Consider the following 14,855-nt stretch of genomic DNA (forward strand, 5'->3'; position numbering starts at 1 on the left):
CTCGTCTTTGAGGACGTATTTCTCCAGGTATCCCCTGGCCTCCCTGTCGGAGTGTCGGCTGTGGAAAGACTTCTCGGACGCCAGGCTCTGTGTGTCCTCCTCCTTCACCCGGCTGCCTGTCGCCTCTTCATACAGGTCTGTGTAGAGGAACGCCATGGCTTTGGGCTCTTCAAACAGAATCTGGTCAATGATCTTAGCGGGTCCCTCGGGGAGAAAGATGGGAGTGAGAATTTCCTCCTGACTTCCAAACAAGGCAGAACCGCTCTGCTTCAAAGGGGGTCGAGGGGATCTGCATTCCTCGACGTCAGAAACCCCTTGGACCATAACGTCATCGGTGCCACCATAGAAAACGTCATCGAGAAGTGCCATGTCCTCTTCGTCCTCATCCACCTCCCCCTCGTCCACGCTAACTGCCCGACTGCTCTGACTGAGACTGGGCTCCTTGGTATCCTGTCTCTCCTTCGCTTCCTCTTGTTCTTCTGCCTGCTGGTCCTCTGGTCCCTCTTTGATCACGGCAGGACTGCCTGGGGCCTGAGCATCGATCAAGGTGAACTTCTCAAAGTAATCCATGTTTGAAGTGGCTTCTCTGGCCGGAGGCTTCGTCACCGGGGCCCCCGGTGGATCCATCACATTGGAACCAGTTTCATTCGCATTTAATCTGGCCACTGCTTTGGTTAAGATGGGCTCGTCATCGTTCAATCCAGATGTGTAATCGTTGGTTGTTCCGATAGACTTGATCACCAGGCTCTCCTCCAGATAAGACAGGTTGTCTTCCATGGCCGTGCTTTCTTCCTCGTCCACCGATGCTAACATAGAAGGAACGACGATGTTAAGGATCTCAGAGCCTTCGGCCACCAAGCAGAACACTTGTTGCTCATGATCTCCTGCAGTATTTTCCACTTCCTTTTGTTGTTCTTGGTCGGCCTTGACATTTGGAAGCGAGAACCCCACTAATTCTGGCCTCCCAATGACCTCATCCTGCTCTTCTAAAGCCTCTTGCTGCTGCCGTCTGATACTCGCGGCGCTCGGGGCTCTGTCTTTGGATCTCTTCCTCCTGAGGATGTTCTCCTCATCCATCACGATGATGATCCTCCCTGCCGGAAGGGCTCCGGGCGTGGCGGGACGGAGGGAGGGCACTGCGTACGATTCAAGGGCGATGCTTCCAGCCTCGGAGGCCCACGGCGTGGGGCAGCGGCTGGCGCTGGTCTCCCACTCAATGCCGCTGTCCTCACCCTGCATGGTGACCATGGAGAAGGACGGGTCCATCATCAGGCACTGCATCTTGGGTCGGACCGCCTGGTCGTGCACCGCCTGACGAAGGCTGAGCGCAGAGGTACAACACACAGCGTGTTGAACACTTGGGCCTTGAGATTATGAAGGAACTATATTATCATATATTATATGATAATATGTTATATTATATTATAATATGTTTTTTTATATTGATATTATATGATATTTGTTTATTATACATTTGCAGGGATATATGAACCCATAACAGCAGGTAAAACAAATTCAGATGAATCAATATAATCAATTCTATACCTATATCTGATTTGACATAACCATATGAAGGGATTGTTGAAGTCTAAGAAACATTTTGTACACTATTCTAGGTAATTCTACAATCATCATTTGATTGAAAAAGGACTCCTTACCTATTCTGCAGGTCCTCCACTTCAGAACACTCGGGGTCCTGCCTAACATCATCTTCACACGGTAACACGGTCACTGTGTCCACATCTGTCCTTATGCAGTCTTCTGCATCCATTGTTGCCATGTCTTATAACATTCGCAATATCTCTCTACCAACACTCAACACTGGTGTGGGGACCACGCTTCAAGCTAAGGGCACTCGAGAGAGGATCTCCTGCTCAGCACTAATCTGGAAATAGAAAACGGGGCATCCAGTGTTTCATCTGAGGCATTCGCAACATGTAGGCTGGTTAATATGTGAGGAGTCCTCAAAGCCTCTGGCACATTGCAGGGTGGTTTTGCATTATGGAAAACTTCTACACTATCTATAGATCTATCCATCGGTATATCTGTCCATCTGTCCGTCTGTCCGTCAGTCCGTCTGTCCGTTTGTCTGTCTGTCTGTCCGTCTGTCCGTCCGTCGGTCCGTCCATCTATCTATCTATCTATCTATCTATCTATCTATCTATCTATCTATCTATCTATCTATCTATCTATCTGTTACAAATGAATGTCATATCTCCTAAATAAATATAAATACCTCAATAATAGACCACCTGCAGACTAACATATCTGAAGACTATATGTGACCCTTCTCCATACCGTGTTATTGGCTGTATTGGATGACCAAGTACTGTGCGCAGTGTATCTCCTCTTTGACGGCCACGTTACTTCAAGTGTGCTAAAAACAGCAATGCCGTACTTTACCGTTTACAAGTAAAGAAGGTTGAGTTTCCAAGCTTCTCTGACAGGACATATGGACAGAGCCAACGTGACTAATGTAAAATGCATTGAAAAGCCAAAGTATTATTGCTATTATATATTTAATACAATTAAATATATCAAAAGTGTATTTTTATTAATGTATTATTCTTATTATTTTTAATTCGTTTTCTATTTGTATTATTGTTATTATCATTATCATTATTATTATTATTATTATTATTATTATTATTGTTATTATTATTATTATTATTATTAATAATAATAATAATGATTTATTATAATCATTATTATAATATGATTATATTATAATAATATAATATAATCATATTATATTATATAATACTACCTCGTACTCATGTAAAGTTATGATAAATATACACAAATATTGTTCTTTTTCTTTCCAATGAGGTTGTGCTGCAGTGTATATTATGCGCTGAAAAAACATACTATTTATAAAATATGCATCGCTGATGTCAAGTTTCACATCGGTCGCTTTTCGTCACATTCATAATTGCGTTTGAGTCGGTGAAAATAATTTCATATTATGATCGGATATTATGTGGCTCTACTCTAGGACGTAAGGTCTGAGCCGCAGCGTGATGACGTGGCGCGTTAACACTTCCACCGCTCAGCGAGCAGATGATGGAGCCGAGGAGGTGATGAACGGGTTGGAGCGCTCTTATGCCCGGACTGGACGGACTCAACTGGGAGGGAAACCGCTCGACGGGCCACTAGGACCACCGCTTTGCATTGGGAACCGGTTTAGACTGTAAGGTCAATGGAAAGTAAGATAAGATATCTGCATATTTTGCACTGACTAATCTGACTTCTATTTTTTACTATCCGCTTCTGTGGTGTTATGCGACAGAGGCGATGGAAGCCAAGTATGCACCATAAAGTCAAACAAACGATGGACATGAAGCGGGCTCGACAGAAAATGGTATTTCCAAAATTGCGGAAATAAGTAGTACTGGTTCAGCAGGAGAACTGTGCAGATGTTCTGGAGGACTATGAGGATTTAATGGCAGAGGAAGGACCCAGAAGGACCAACATTGGGATACAGAACAGATCCATCTGAAGGGGATTACTGTACTGATTGTGGACCGCATTTTAACCTGTATGTCTAACAGGTTATAAACAAGTCTCCTCTTGGAGTCAACGTGGAGAGAGGTCCATATTGTGTAATCAGCCAGCCGGCCACGAATGGATCACAGCTATCGCATTCTGCACTAAAATCGACATAATTTGCTTATTTGACCCGACTACAGTTTCATCGAGCGTCATTATTTTCTGCCAAAAACGAACCTTGTAATACAATCTAAATCCCTTTAAAATCATTATTTGGTTTCAATTGCAACGATTTCCCACTCGTCCACCCCGCCTCCAGTCAGCTCCGTAATCCCCTGCGTTGAACCCAGGGCTGAGCCGTGTTGCAGGGCAGCTCTGAGCCGGGTTACCGCTGGCTCCCGTCAGGGCTGTTTCCATCATGCATGCACCAACACGACTGTGCATGAGCTCTGTCCTCTGAAAAAACACCCTGCCACACACTTCACAAGAGACAGCACACCGACTGGACCATGTCGGTCTGAACTGCATAGTACCTCCTTCACACCAGCCCCCCGCTGTCCAGACTTCAGCTTATTGGGTTCAACACATACTACTGTTAATATAAAGAACCCTCCAGCTTTCCCCAGGTCGCCCTCCAGAGAAACCACTGAAAGGAGCCCAAGTTGCCCAATTCTACAAAAAATGGGGTATGTAACGCACAACAACACACATCCAAGAGACCAGACCTGCCCTCACCGGTGTTCTGCTGTGTCTGATGGTTGCAGCCAGGACTCCAGGACGGGACCAGCCGTCTGGGAGCAGGGGAGGGCTGGGATAGCTGCTGCCACTTTTGCAAAGTTAGCTTGCTGGCTGGTTGTTGGACTTTGAAGTGACTTAACACACTTTGGCAGTTGTAGGGACATAAATATGCAGTAGCCTAATCAAATGCACTTGTTTTTTCATCTTCTTGCTGGCTAATATAATGCAATAATAATAGATGAAAGTGATGATGACCAGCCTCCCATCCTAAGTAAGATCCTTAATTTGCTATATGAAATAAATTAAATACCTTGCAGCACTAAACAAAATTATTGGAAGGTGACCGAAAATCCCAGTTCTGAATAATAGTTTGAACACAGCAGTACACATTAGTAATTACAGTGTACTGCTGTGTTCAAACTATTATTCAGAACTCTAATTATTTAGTAATTACAGTGTACTGCTATGTCAGGGAGGGAATAATTATATATATTTGATTGTAACAAAGTTCAGTTTGATTATAACACAATCAAAAGTGGAATAGAATACTGTTACAGCACGTCGATTCAGAAACCCATCAGGTCTAAGCTATTGCCTCACGACAACCAACCAATCACGTCGACTGTATTGAAAAATAGCAAAAATGGTAGAGGTAGATTAGACAACCATTGTGAGAATTTACCTCCTTCCAAAGGTAGCGCCTACAATCTCCAGATATGATTATTTAAATGTTTTTCTGGATTCACATATGGATTCAAGGCCGGGGATTCATGTTCTGTTGCTCACATCCAAATGAATAATTCATGTCTGTGCTAAGATGCCTATTAACGGTTAAACACACATACACATGCCAAAAACACACACACACACACACACACACACACACACACGCACACACACACACAAACACACACACACACACACACACACACACACACACACACACATACACACATGCCCAACTCACACACAGACATAGAGCACCCTCCATCATGACATGCATGACACAGCTGTTAAATAAAACAAAATGTGCTTGTATGAAAAGCAAAGCTTCCTCCTTCTGTGAGTGGGTTAACAAAAAATGATACCAGGCAGCATCCTGATTGGTTCAGGGTGGATGATTTGGAGGATGTTCCCAGCTCATGACCAGCTCTCAGTCACATGGTAGTAGTCATGGTGATGAAGCAGCTAGGTTAGTTATACTGGGCTACTGATGCCTAGTTACTCCTCCTGACTACTTACAATGGTTGTGACGACCTGGTGAAGATGCAATGCATTACCAAAAAAAATAACTCTCAGTTATTGAGATTATCATACTATAATACATTTATCAAATTGTATGTGTATTGAATAATGATTGATAGGTGATTTATAGTATGTTGTTTTTTAGGATGGTCATTTTTGGGATCTAATAAATGCTACAAATCAATAAGAAAAATATCTGGCATACGTTGATCAAGATCCTAGAAGACACAGGGATGTGCAAATAATTTTACCACATACTTTGTCAGTGTCTGCCACTGTCCACCTGCTGTGATGTTCAGAGTTGTTGCGTGCACTCGTCGTGTATCTATCTGTAGGGATTGTAGAGAAGTGTTGATATAATCATAGTACTTAGTCATTTAGACTGGTCCCAATGCCGCAACAGATTAAATCATCAAAGGGGATTATGTGCTATCCATCACTTGAAATTCATACTGGCTAACAAACCCACTCGCTGGGGTCTTGATCCATACCATACAACCATGATATCATGACATCCTAAGATTTAGATGTTTGGACGTTTGTCCTGGAATTTAAGTACAACCCTGCATGGAAACCCATGCCATCACACATAATGACATCCTGTACTGCACTTGTTACAAAACAATGCGTACATTGATACCTAATTTCAGGCTGTCAATTAAGCCTATGAATAAGCCTGTCAGCCGCCAAGCTATGCAGGCAATTTAATATAAATAACTTGGCATATCGTGAGTTCTAGCGCTGGAGACTTTGAGTGTGAAAGGGGGAGGACAGAGTGGCTACATTTTGTTGTTTCTCTTTTTGTTGCTGGCACCCCATGGAAAGGATGAGTGTGTTCTAGTGTTCACACATATTGTGTATCTAGGGACCAGCTTATCTTAAATGCTTATCTTGCCCCGGAAATGCAGTTATACACAATAGCACTCTTTCAGTCCTGGTTTATCCCCACATCATGTGTGTGGATCATTGCCGTGGTGTCACATGACCGATTATCTAATCGACATCTGTGATTTGCATTTGGAGAAGAGTGCAGGGGGGCTCTGCTTGTGGGACCTGATGTTGCAAATTGATTATTACAAATGAGCCCCTAGTGACTCCCAAGGGAGTGTACATCTGTGAGTGTGTGTGTGTGTGTGTGTGTGTGTGTGTGTGTGAGTGTATGAGTGAGTGTGTGTGTGTGTGTGTGTGTGCGTGCCTGCGTGCGTGCGTGCGTGAGAGTGTGTGTGTGTGTGTGTGTGTGTGTGTGTGTGTGTGTGTGTGTGTGTGTGTGTGTGTGTGTGTGTGTGCATGCGTGCGTGCGTGCATGCGCACAGGTATCTATATTGTCCGGTGTTATCTGTACATAACTTGTGGGGGAGGAACATTTCCCAAAATCACGTGGTTCAGTTTTTGGTGTGTCTATATAAAATATAGATGAATAGATAACAGCGGAATATAGAGACCCGTGCTTATTATGTTTAGATTATGTATATTTGATATATGTTTATATGATATATTATATATATACACATTTTGATATATGTAATCATATATATATTTATGAATAAATTCCATGGGTCCGTTGATTCCTCGGTAAGTATGTAACATCCACTATGTTGGGAACAGGTACTGAGCCTGTGTGTCTCTCCAGGGAGCAGCCCATCTTCAGCACGCGGGCCCACGTGTTCCAGATCGACCCCAGCACCAAGAAGAACTGGGTGCCCACCAGTAAACACGCTGTCACCGTGTCCTACTTTTACGACAGCACCCGCAATGTCTACCGGATCATCAGCCTGGAGGGGTCAAAGGTCAGTGCCGGTACTCTGCATGTATGTATGGGGGGGGAACTGATGTATAATGGATCGGGGGGGGGTGGTGGATACTCCCACTTGTGATGCCATAAACAGGTCGGCTTGTGATAGCGAACTAAACCCACAGCCGGCCGAAGATGGGGGCTCTTCAGAGCTACGGTCGACCATTTTTCGTCGAAGCCTTTTGTGTCCTTTTTGTTTTCAATGTTCTTTACATTCTGATAGCAATCAATAGATCAAATACTCTGAAAAAAATGAAAATTAATCTGCATCAGTGTGCACGACCGCAGTCCTGCACAAGGCTAGGTTGACCTACTGCTAAAGCTAGCCAGCTGGTCACAGGGTTTGGGGGAGAGCCTCTGGAGGAAGGCATGGAGGTAAGAATTTTTCAGTTGGATCCTTTGATTATCTAGCTTTCTCTGGCTGTGCCCTCCAAGTGACTGATCCCAGCCTTAAGGAAACTCTTAACTAAGCCATACTTGTTGCTAACATGACGTCTCTGGTTCGACACACAAATCCATGTTTCCATTGCAGTTGCACTGGGAGATGGACTGGTCCCTCACCAGTAGAGATCGGGGAGAACATATTGGTGGCGGAGATGATTATTTCTGTCTCGAGAGCAGTGGGGGTGTGAGTTATTTTGGCTTGGTTATGTAACATGTGTTCTGTCGCTCGATTCAGGCCTGGAGCAGCGAGAACGATAAGAGAACAATAGATAAGAGCAGGACGGGGAACATTGCTGTGGCTTAAGTGTTTTGGGGAAATAAACGGTGGGTTTTGAGGATTGAGTATACAAATGAAGATACACAGGGTTATACGAAGGTCAACATATGAAGGCTCATTAAACATGTGCTGCTGGGGTCACAAAGAGACAGAGAGGACTTCAGCAAGCACCCAGCTGACAACAGCAGGCTTGGACACAAGGGCTCCTGAATCACCTCAAGAGCAACACAATACCAACAGCTTGCAGCTCACTCTCAAGGGTGGAACAAAATGAAGTCAAACAATGGAGAACACAACGAATGGGTTGCGATGGCTTACTAAAGTCACATAATAATAATAAGAAAGGCGAAATTATTCAGAACTCAATATAAAATGAATCCAAATAATGGAAAACACGATGCAAAGCACTGTGTGTATACGGCCGTTGACCTGGTTTTGATGGTTGTGTCGGCAGGCCATCATTAATAGCACCATCACGCCAAACATGACCTTCACTAAGACATCCCAAAAGTTTGGCCAGTGGGCTGACAGCCGGGCCAACACCGTCTACGGTCTGGGCTTTCCTTCTGAGAATCATCTGGTCAAGGTGAGCTTGCTTACTCACCACTGTCTGTCTGTCTGTCTTGTCTGTCTGTCTGTCTGTCTGTCTGTCTCTCCCTCTTCCTCTTCCTCTCTCCCTCGCTCTCCCTCTCTCCCTCTTCTCTTCCTCTCTCTACAGCCAAATAAAATACATATTGTGAGGAGGAGAATTGTCTACTTCACTAAAGATGGTGTGAATTAATAATGGAAATACAATGGAATACAATATGATTGAATGTGCTGATGAGGCAAATATCTTGATTCATGCTGGAATGGACATTTTAGTGTGTGGTGTATGTACACACCGACGATTCCTAATTGGAAAAATGGGAAAAAAACAACAACATTCGTTTAAATTATCAAACTTTATGAATATAAGTTATGAATATGAGTTATGAATCTCCTCCCTGATTGTTTCGTTTAAGATCCTAGTTATGTACTTAGTGGTAGATTCAAACCTTATTTCTTATATTCTTGCTTTCAGTTTGCAGAGAAGTTTGCAGAGTTCAAGGAGGCGGCGCGCCTGGCCAAGGAGCAGTCACATGACAAGATGGAGCTGACCAGCACCCCTTCACAGGTACACACACACACACACACACACACACACACACACACACACACACACACACACACACAGACACACACGTAGCCATCGTAATATACGTCCATGCTATTAGTCCTAGGGATGAACCTGTACAAGCCTTGCATCGATCCACACTTCGTGTAGCTCTTTGTCTTCATGCTCTCGTCCTCAACCAAGCTTCCTCAGGCGGCGGCTGTGAGAAGGACTGTAGTGTCAGTCCACCAAGCCGGTAAAAAGAAGGTAACAAGAGTCATGGAGAACCCCACCAGTCCTTCCGCTCACCTCGACCCCAGGCGGCCCTTCTCATTCCCTGATGTATCCCTACATTAACCGCCCTAATAGAATATGGAGCCTCTATCTTATCTGGGACGATATTGGGCCGCTGACGTCTTCTACGTTGCTAGCTCAACATGTAGCATCACAGTTTAGCATCTCTCCCTATTATCCTGGTTTGTGTTCGTCTTCTGAATGTTGTTGTGTTCTTCTTGATGTCCTAATCCCTTCTTTGTGTGGACCAACCCTGGGGGTTTCTGATTAACACGTATCCCTCCTCATCACTGTGATGTGTGATTAACAACCAGCCTAATCCCGCATAATGTGTTTCTCCCCCGCCTCCCACAAACACACACACACACACAGACCCACACACACACACACGCGCACAATCACTCACAGACATTCCTCGTGGTCTGACTCAGAAAATGTATTTCTTAATTGCTTTGCGTTCCTTACCGGTTGGCTTCTGGCCTGATATAGTGAACTCAAGTTCTGCTGTATTCTGTCCTCAGTGTTATTGTTCGTATCATAGAATAGTCTAAGGGTTCCCTATTATACCATAACTGGTCAGACCTCAGGAATCTGAAGGGTCTCCATTATTGATGTCACAGAATGGCCTGTAAGGGCGGGCTGGTAAACAAAATGCTGAAATAGGACCCCCTTAAATTGCCACAGAGTAAGGCGCTATACGGTTCCCATTTCACAACACACTTTTTAATCCGATGTTGCGCTTTGACGTTGACTTTTGCAAAACGTTTGTGTCGGTACCAAAAACGCAGGAGTCGGCGTCGGGGGAGCTCCTGTCCCCTGTGACCCCCGAGAGCATCAACGGTACTGACGACGAGGACGGGGGGGCGACGCCGGGGACCCCCCAACACACAGAGCCCAGGCCTGATCCCCCGACCCCCACACTGCCCTTCTCCCACAGGTGAGTGGAGACCCCCAAAGATAGCCTAGAGCGCTAGAGTAGCTAGCGCTTGCTCTGTTAGGGTACCGGGGGCTTTAGGGCTCCTTCACAGAGGTGGACGTGTGAGTGGACCAGAGCTAGTGACCATGTCACACATTGACCATGGCCCCTCCCTTCACAGAGCTGTCATAGGTTCATGAAAGAGCAGACCCATACTAGTGGGATGAGCGACACCAGTGTTGGTGCTGCGATGGGGAAAGGGTGTATTCATGTAAAAGCACACATTATAATGGCCGTTGAAGCCTCCAAATAAAGAAATCAGGATTAGTAAAGCATCTGATAAAAAAAGTATTTTCATGTCCACGTGTTACATGTTATTTAACCAGTTACATTGTGAATTAAAAGTGATATTTCCCCTCCTGATTTAAAATGAAAACTTAGTGGTTGAGTGACTGCATGCTCTCTGTGTGAACTTCATTCATTCAATCATTCAGCCATTCATTCATTATTCATGTCCTCCGTCGCGTCAGAGTCCCGTTAAAGCAATGTGTGTGGTTCCCCATCAATAATCCAGAACTGGTTCAGATGGAATCTGATCACATTCTTCAAGATGGCTAACTTGGACCAGTTGTTAATGGTTTCATGATTGATGAGTCCGTGTCATGACACTAGCCTAATTATTTACATTGTTTGAACACAGGCTGTGTAGCACAGAGGAAATGCTGTTAACATTAATGCTAAATAAAAAAGGTGTCTTCAGATTAAAATAACATTATATATATATATAAATATATATAATATATTAATATATATATTATATATTTCTTTGTGGAATCTCACTGGAAAAATGTATTCTACCTCCCCCTTGTGGACTTAGATAGGAACTCAAGCTGTATTTTTTGTATCTTTGTATCTCCTATCCCTGTCAGTTCAACCAGCATCAACAAGCACTGGGAGGCAGAGCTAGCGGCCCTGAAGGGAAACAACGCTAAGCTAACGGCGGCGCTGCTGGAGTCCACGGCTAACGTGAAGCAGTGGAAGCAGCAGCTAGCGGCCTACCAGGAGGAGGCCGAGAGGCTACACAAGAGGGTACTGTCACCGTCGGCCCAGATACATCCCACTGCTGCAAAAAAAACTAAAATAAAGACGGATGGAACACACTACACTACATTGCCATTCAACCAAGCTCCCGCTATGAGCAAGGCACTAGCATGTAGTTCCGCTAACATGTAGTTTACGTTAGAGACTAGCATGTAGTTCCTCTAATGGCCTTTAGGTGGTTCAGTAGAGACTAGCATGTAGTTCCTCTATCGGCCTTTAGGTGGTTCACGGTAGAGACTAGCATGTAGTTCCTCTAACAGCCTTTAGGTGGTTCACTCGAGACTAGCATGTAGGTCCCATTGTTTGGTTCCTCAGGTGACGGAGCTGGAGTGTGTGAGCGGTCAGACAGCGGTCATCAAGGCCCAGAAGACAGACCTCAACCAGACCATCGAGGAGCTGCAGGCCACGCTGGGGGCCAAGGAAGAGGTATTCTGGGCTCCAATGACGCAACAGAAGGTGTTGCCTTCCTAGAATATGTCCCTGTAATCCTGGTTCCAGTAGTTCTACGCTACAGCAGAACTTCTGGGGGGAGACGGCACAGAGCCTGGGCCGGAAACCAGGAACCGAGAGGGGCTGAGTTACGCCTTTTTTACTGTTGTGTTACTGAGATATTCCCTTCTGGAAAATGTTGCTTCAAGAAGGGGATTTGAATATGTGTATTTCTACAGTCCACACAGTGTTTATTTGAACCTTTACACACACTCTTTACAGTTTACTTCTGCTTGCCGGGTTGTGTTCGGCAATGACATACTTACAGAGCCCCACCTCCAGCAAATCCGTCAAAACAACTATTAAGCAAATAAAAGTGAAACGCTCTGGTCCCCAAGATTGGAGCTTGCTGCCAACAGACTTCAGATATGAATCTAAATTCTGATTTGTAGTGGTATATACTTTTAGATTGGGAGTAATGTCCATCTAATGACCGGTTCGTTGTCCCCAGGAGCTAGAGAGACTTAAAGCAGAGATGGAGGTCGCCAACGAATTCCAGCTGCAGAAAGAATCCCTGACGCAGAAACTACAGGTGAGGCATCTCGGCTTAGCTGTGTCGTACCCATGTTCTCCTCTAAGGAGAAGAGTTATTTTAGCTGTCTGCTTGTGACATCACAAGTGGCAGTGTATCTCTGATAGAACTCAACAGTAGAACCTCTTTGAAGTAGAACCTCAAAGAGGTTTTTTAATCCAATACAAATACGGTAAAGCCTCTGGTCAAAGTACTGACACACAATAATGTTAAAAGGGGTGATACCATGCCATCAGGTGTGAGTGTGTTTAGCCATTACAAGCCATTGGAAAATCAGCCTTTCTCTTAGATTTTCAAACGGCTTGTAACGCCTAATAACACTCACATCTGGTAGCATAATATCACCCCTTTAATATCTCTGAATAAGCAGGAGACCTTCAGATCTTTCTCCCATTATGGACCCATGGTTTCCCGACACTTTACCGTGACCTTCTTTCACCCCTTCCCCCGGGGGCGTGCCCCTCCCCTCTCAGGCCACAGAGGAGCGGAACCAGAACCTGGAGGCGCGACTGAGCGCCCTGGAGCAGACGGTGGAGAACGCCCAGCAGGAGCGGGAGGCCTTCCGCTCCCATCTGCGCTCCCTGCTGCAGCTCCTGGACGGGAAGATCTTCGAGCTGACCGAGCTGCGGGACACGCTGGCCAAGCTCATCGAGAGCAGCTAGGACACAGACGGTGTATTTACGAAGAGATAGAGTATACGACCCACGCAGAGACGCCTCTTCCTCCCAGCAACACATGAGAGAAGGCAGAGGGCAGCGCTCGCATGTCGGTCATTTTCTATCACTGATGCTCGTCACCTATTAGTGGGTATGTTTGCATCTCTACTTTTCTATCTCGGTTTCTGGGTTCATCTTGGGTCTGTCGGTACACGTTTACATGAGGCGGCCACGCCCATCTCTCCTCCTCTTCTACATATAACCTCTGGAATTTTCTTTATTCGCTTGAGCGACCAAAGGGGAAAATAACACAGGGGATAAGCGCTGAATGATCCGTGCACACCGGCGTTCAGAAGGATCGTGGACATTTCAATAGTTTAGTTTTTGTACCACTTTAATATCCTTCTTCACCAAGACGCTCTTGTTCTTCAGCTTTGCTATTGGTGCGTTCTTGGTGTGTTCTTCACCTGTGGTTGGTGACGGTCGCCTCCCCTCTTTCAATCACCTGTGTGTTTTTGAAATCGTATTTTTGTGATATTTTTAAACGGATGTTCAGACCGAAGACCGATGTCGATTTCAGCCCAAAATAATCACTTTAATGAAATGAGTAAACGCTCCATTCGATGTATCTATTATTTTCATGTATTCAAGCATTTACTCACTAGGACTAAGACTGGTTATTATAGAATTTTTGAACTTTTTAAACTTTGACTTTGAGATTGGAAATTGAGTTGAGTGGCGTGAGGCAGGGATGCATTGGGAATGCAACGACTGTTCCCACAGTGATCCCGAACAGGAGGACTGAGACCGCGGTACAGAGGGGCTGACCTCCTACAACAAGAGCAATACAAACTAAAGGGAAGTCAAACAGTCAAAAGACTTTTCAGTTTCGCTTTTTTCAGGTAATATATTCCTCTTTCAGTTAGTATGAAGACAAGCGTGTACACCTGTGTTTCTTTCTATACACTTTTTAATACTAATGGAAAATCCTAGTGCACTTGTGAAAATGAAATAGTGTGTGAGGAGTTTTTTTTTAATAATCTTTTCCCTTTGTATCTTGTTGCTACTTTGACTGCAATCATTTGACCCTATGCTTTTGTTCAGTTATTATTATGATGGAAATTGTTTAAAACAGATGTTATTTTCTTCTCTATACATCAAATTTTCACTTGATATTTTTTATTGTATGGTATGTGGGTGTCCAGGTAGTTTTTGGGAAGAAACTGGCAATATTTTTGAACTATTGATCAAAAGACATTAAACAAAGATACCTTCATGCAGTGGGTGGGGTTGAATTTGCAGAAACTTTTTTCTCTTGCCAAACATAATGTCCTGTTGAGAGTTTTCCTGACGTTGCCTTTGGTACAAAGATCATCACTGGTAGCTAACTGTGGTACGATGTTGTTGGTTTACTATTGCCAAAAATTCTGTGATTTAATGTAAAGATTATACCATGTATACACAATGAACACTATTTAAGGGCTTGCTGTCAGTTCGGGTACATTTGAAAAATATATTTACAAAAAAAAGTGTAATGTATACCGCAGGCTTAAACACAACTGTAATTTTCAGTTTATAATAAAGCAAATTAGAAAAAAAAATGCAGATGCGTCATTCTTTAAGGTGTGATTCTTGTTCAAGTTGGCAAGGGGATATTTAATGGAGCTGGAATCAATTGGCATGTATTGAAAAGTACATGAAATAGTACTTAAATAGTAATAGTAACTCTTACATCTGGAGGTACAAT

General features: G+C 44.2%; 1 protein-coding gene across 2 annotated transcripts; it reads left to right on the top strand.

Annotated features, from left to right (window-relative positions):
- The first annotated feature begins 3,057 nt into the window (after positions 1 to 3,057).
- Positions 3,058 to 14,601, top strand: homer1 (homer scaffold protein 1). 2 transcript variants are annotated; one of them, XM_079735934.1, is made up of 9 exons: positions 3,058 to 4,175; positions 7,103 to 7,259; positions 8,440 to 8,571; positions 9,049 to 9,141; positions 10,203 to 10,351; positions 11,260 to 11,419; positions 11,747 to 11,857; positions 12,372 to 12,452; positions 12,926 to 14,601. In XM_079735934.1, the coding sequence occupies exons 1-9, from the start codon at positions 4,171 to 4,173 to the stop codon at positions 13,112 to 13,114; spliced, it is 1,077 nt and encodes a 358-aa protein (XP_079592060.1). In that variant the 5' UTR covers positions 3,058 to 4,170; the 3' UTR covers positions 13,115 to 14,601. The 2 variants fall into 2 exon arrangements, with proteins under 2 accessions (XP_079592060.1, XP_079592059.1); XM_079735933.1 differs by lacking the exon at positions 3,058 to 4,175 and having other exon boundaries at positions 6,978 to 7,259.
- Positions 14,602 to 14,855: the final 254 nt, after the last annotated feature.

This window comes from Pollachius pollachius (genome assembly GCF_949987615.1).
Source record: "Pollachius pollachius genome assembly, chromosome: 4".
In the NCBI taxonomy this organism is placed as follows: domain Eukaryota; kingdom Metazoa; phylum Chordata; class Actinopteri; order Gadiformes; family Gadidae; genus Pollachius; species Pollachius pollachius.

What these genes read in the sequence shown, in the direction of transcription:
- homer1 (XM_079735933.1), top strand. Translation starts at nt 7,065, where the DNA reads ATGTTGGGAACAGGTACTGAGCCTGTGTGTCTCTCCAGGGAGCAGCCC. An exon ending in TCAGCCTGGAGGGGTCAAAG is followed by an intron (nt 7,260 to 8,439) that starts GTCAGTGCCGGT and finishes TTGTGTCGGCAG; the next exon opens with GCCATCATTAATAGCACCAT. An exon ending in CCGAGAGGCTACACAAGAGG is followed by an intron (nt 11,420 to 11,746) that starts GTACTGTCACCG and finishes TTGGTTCCTCAG; the next exon opens with GTGACGGAGCTGGAGTGTGT.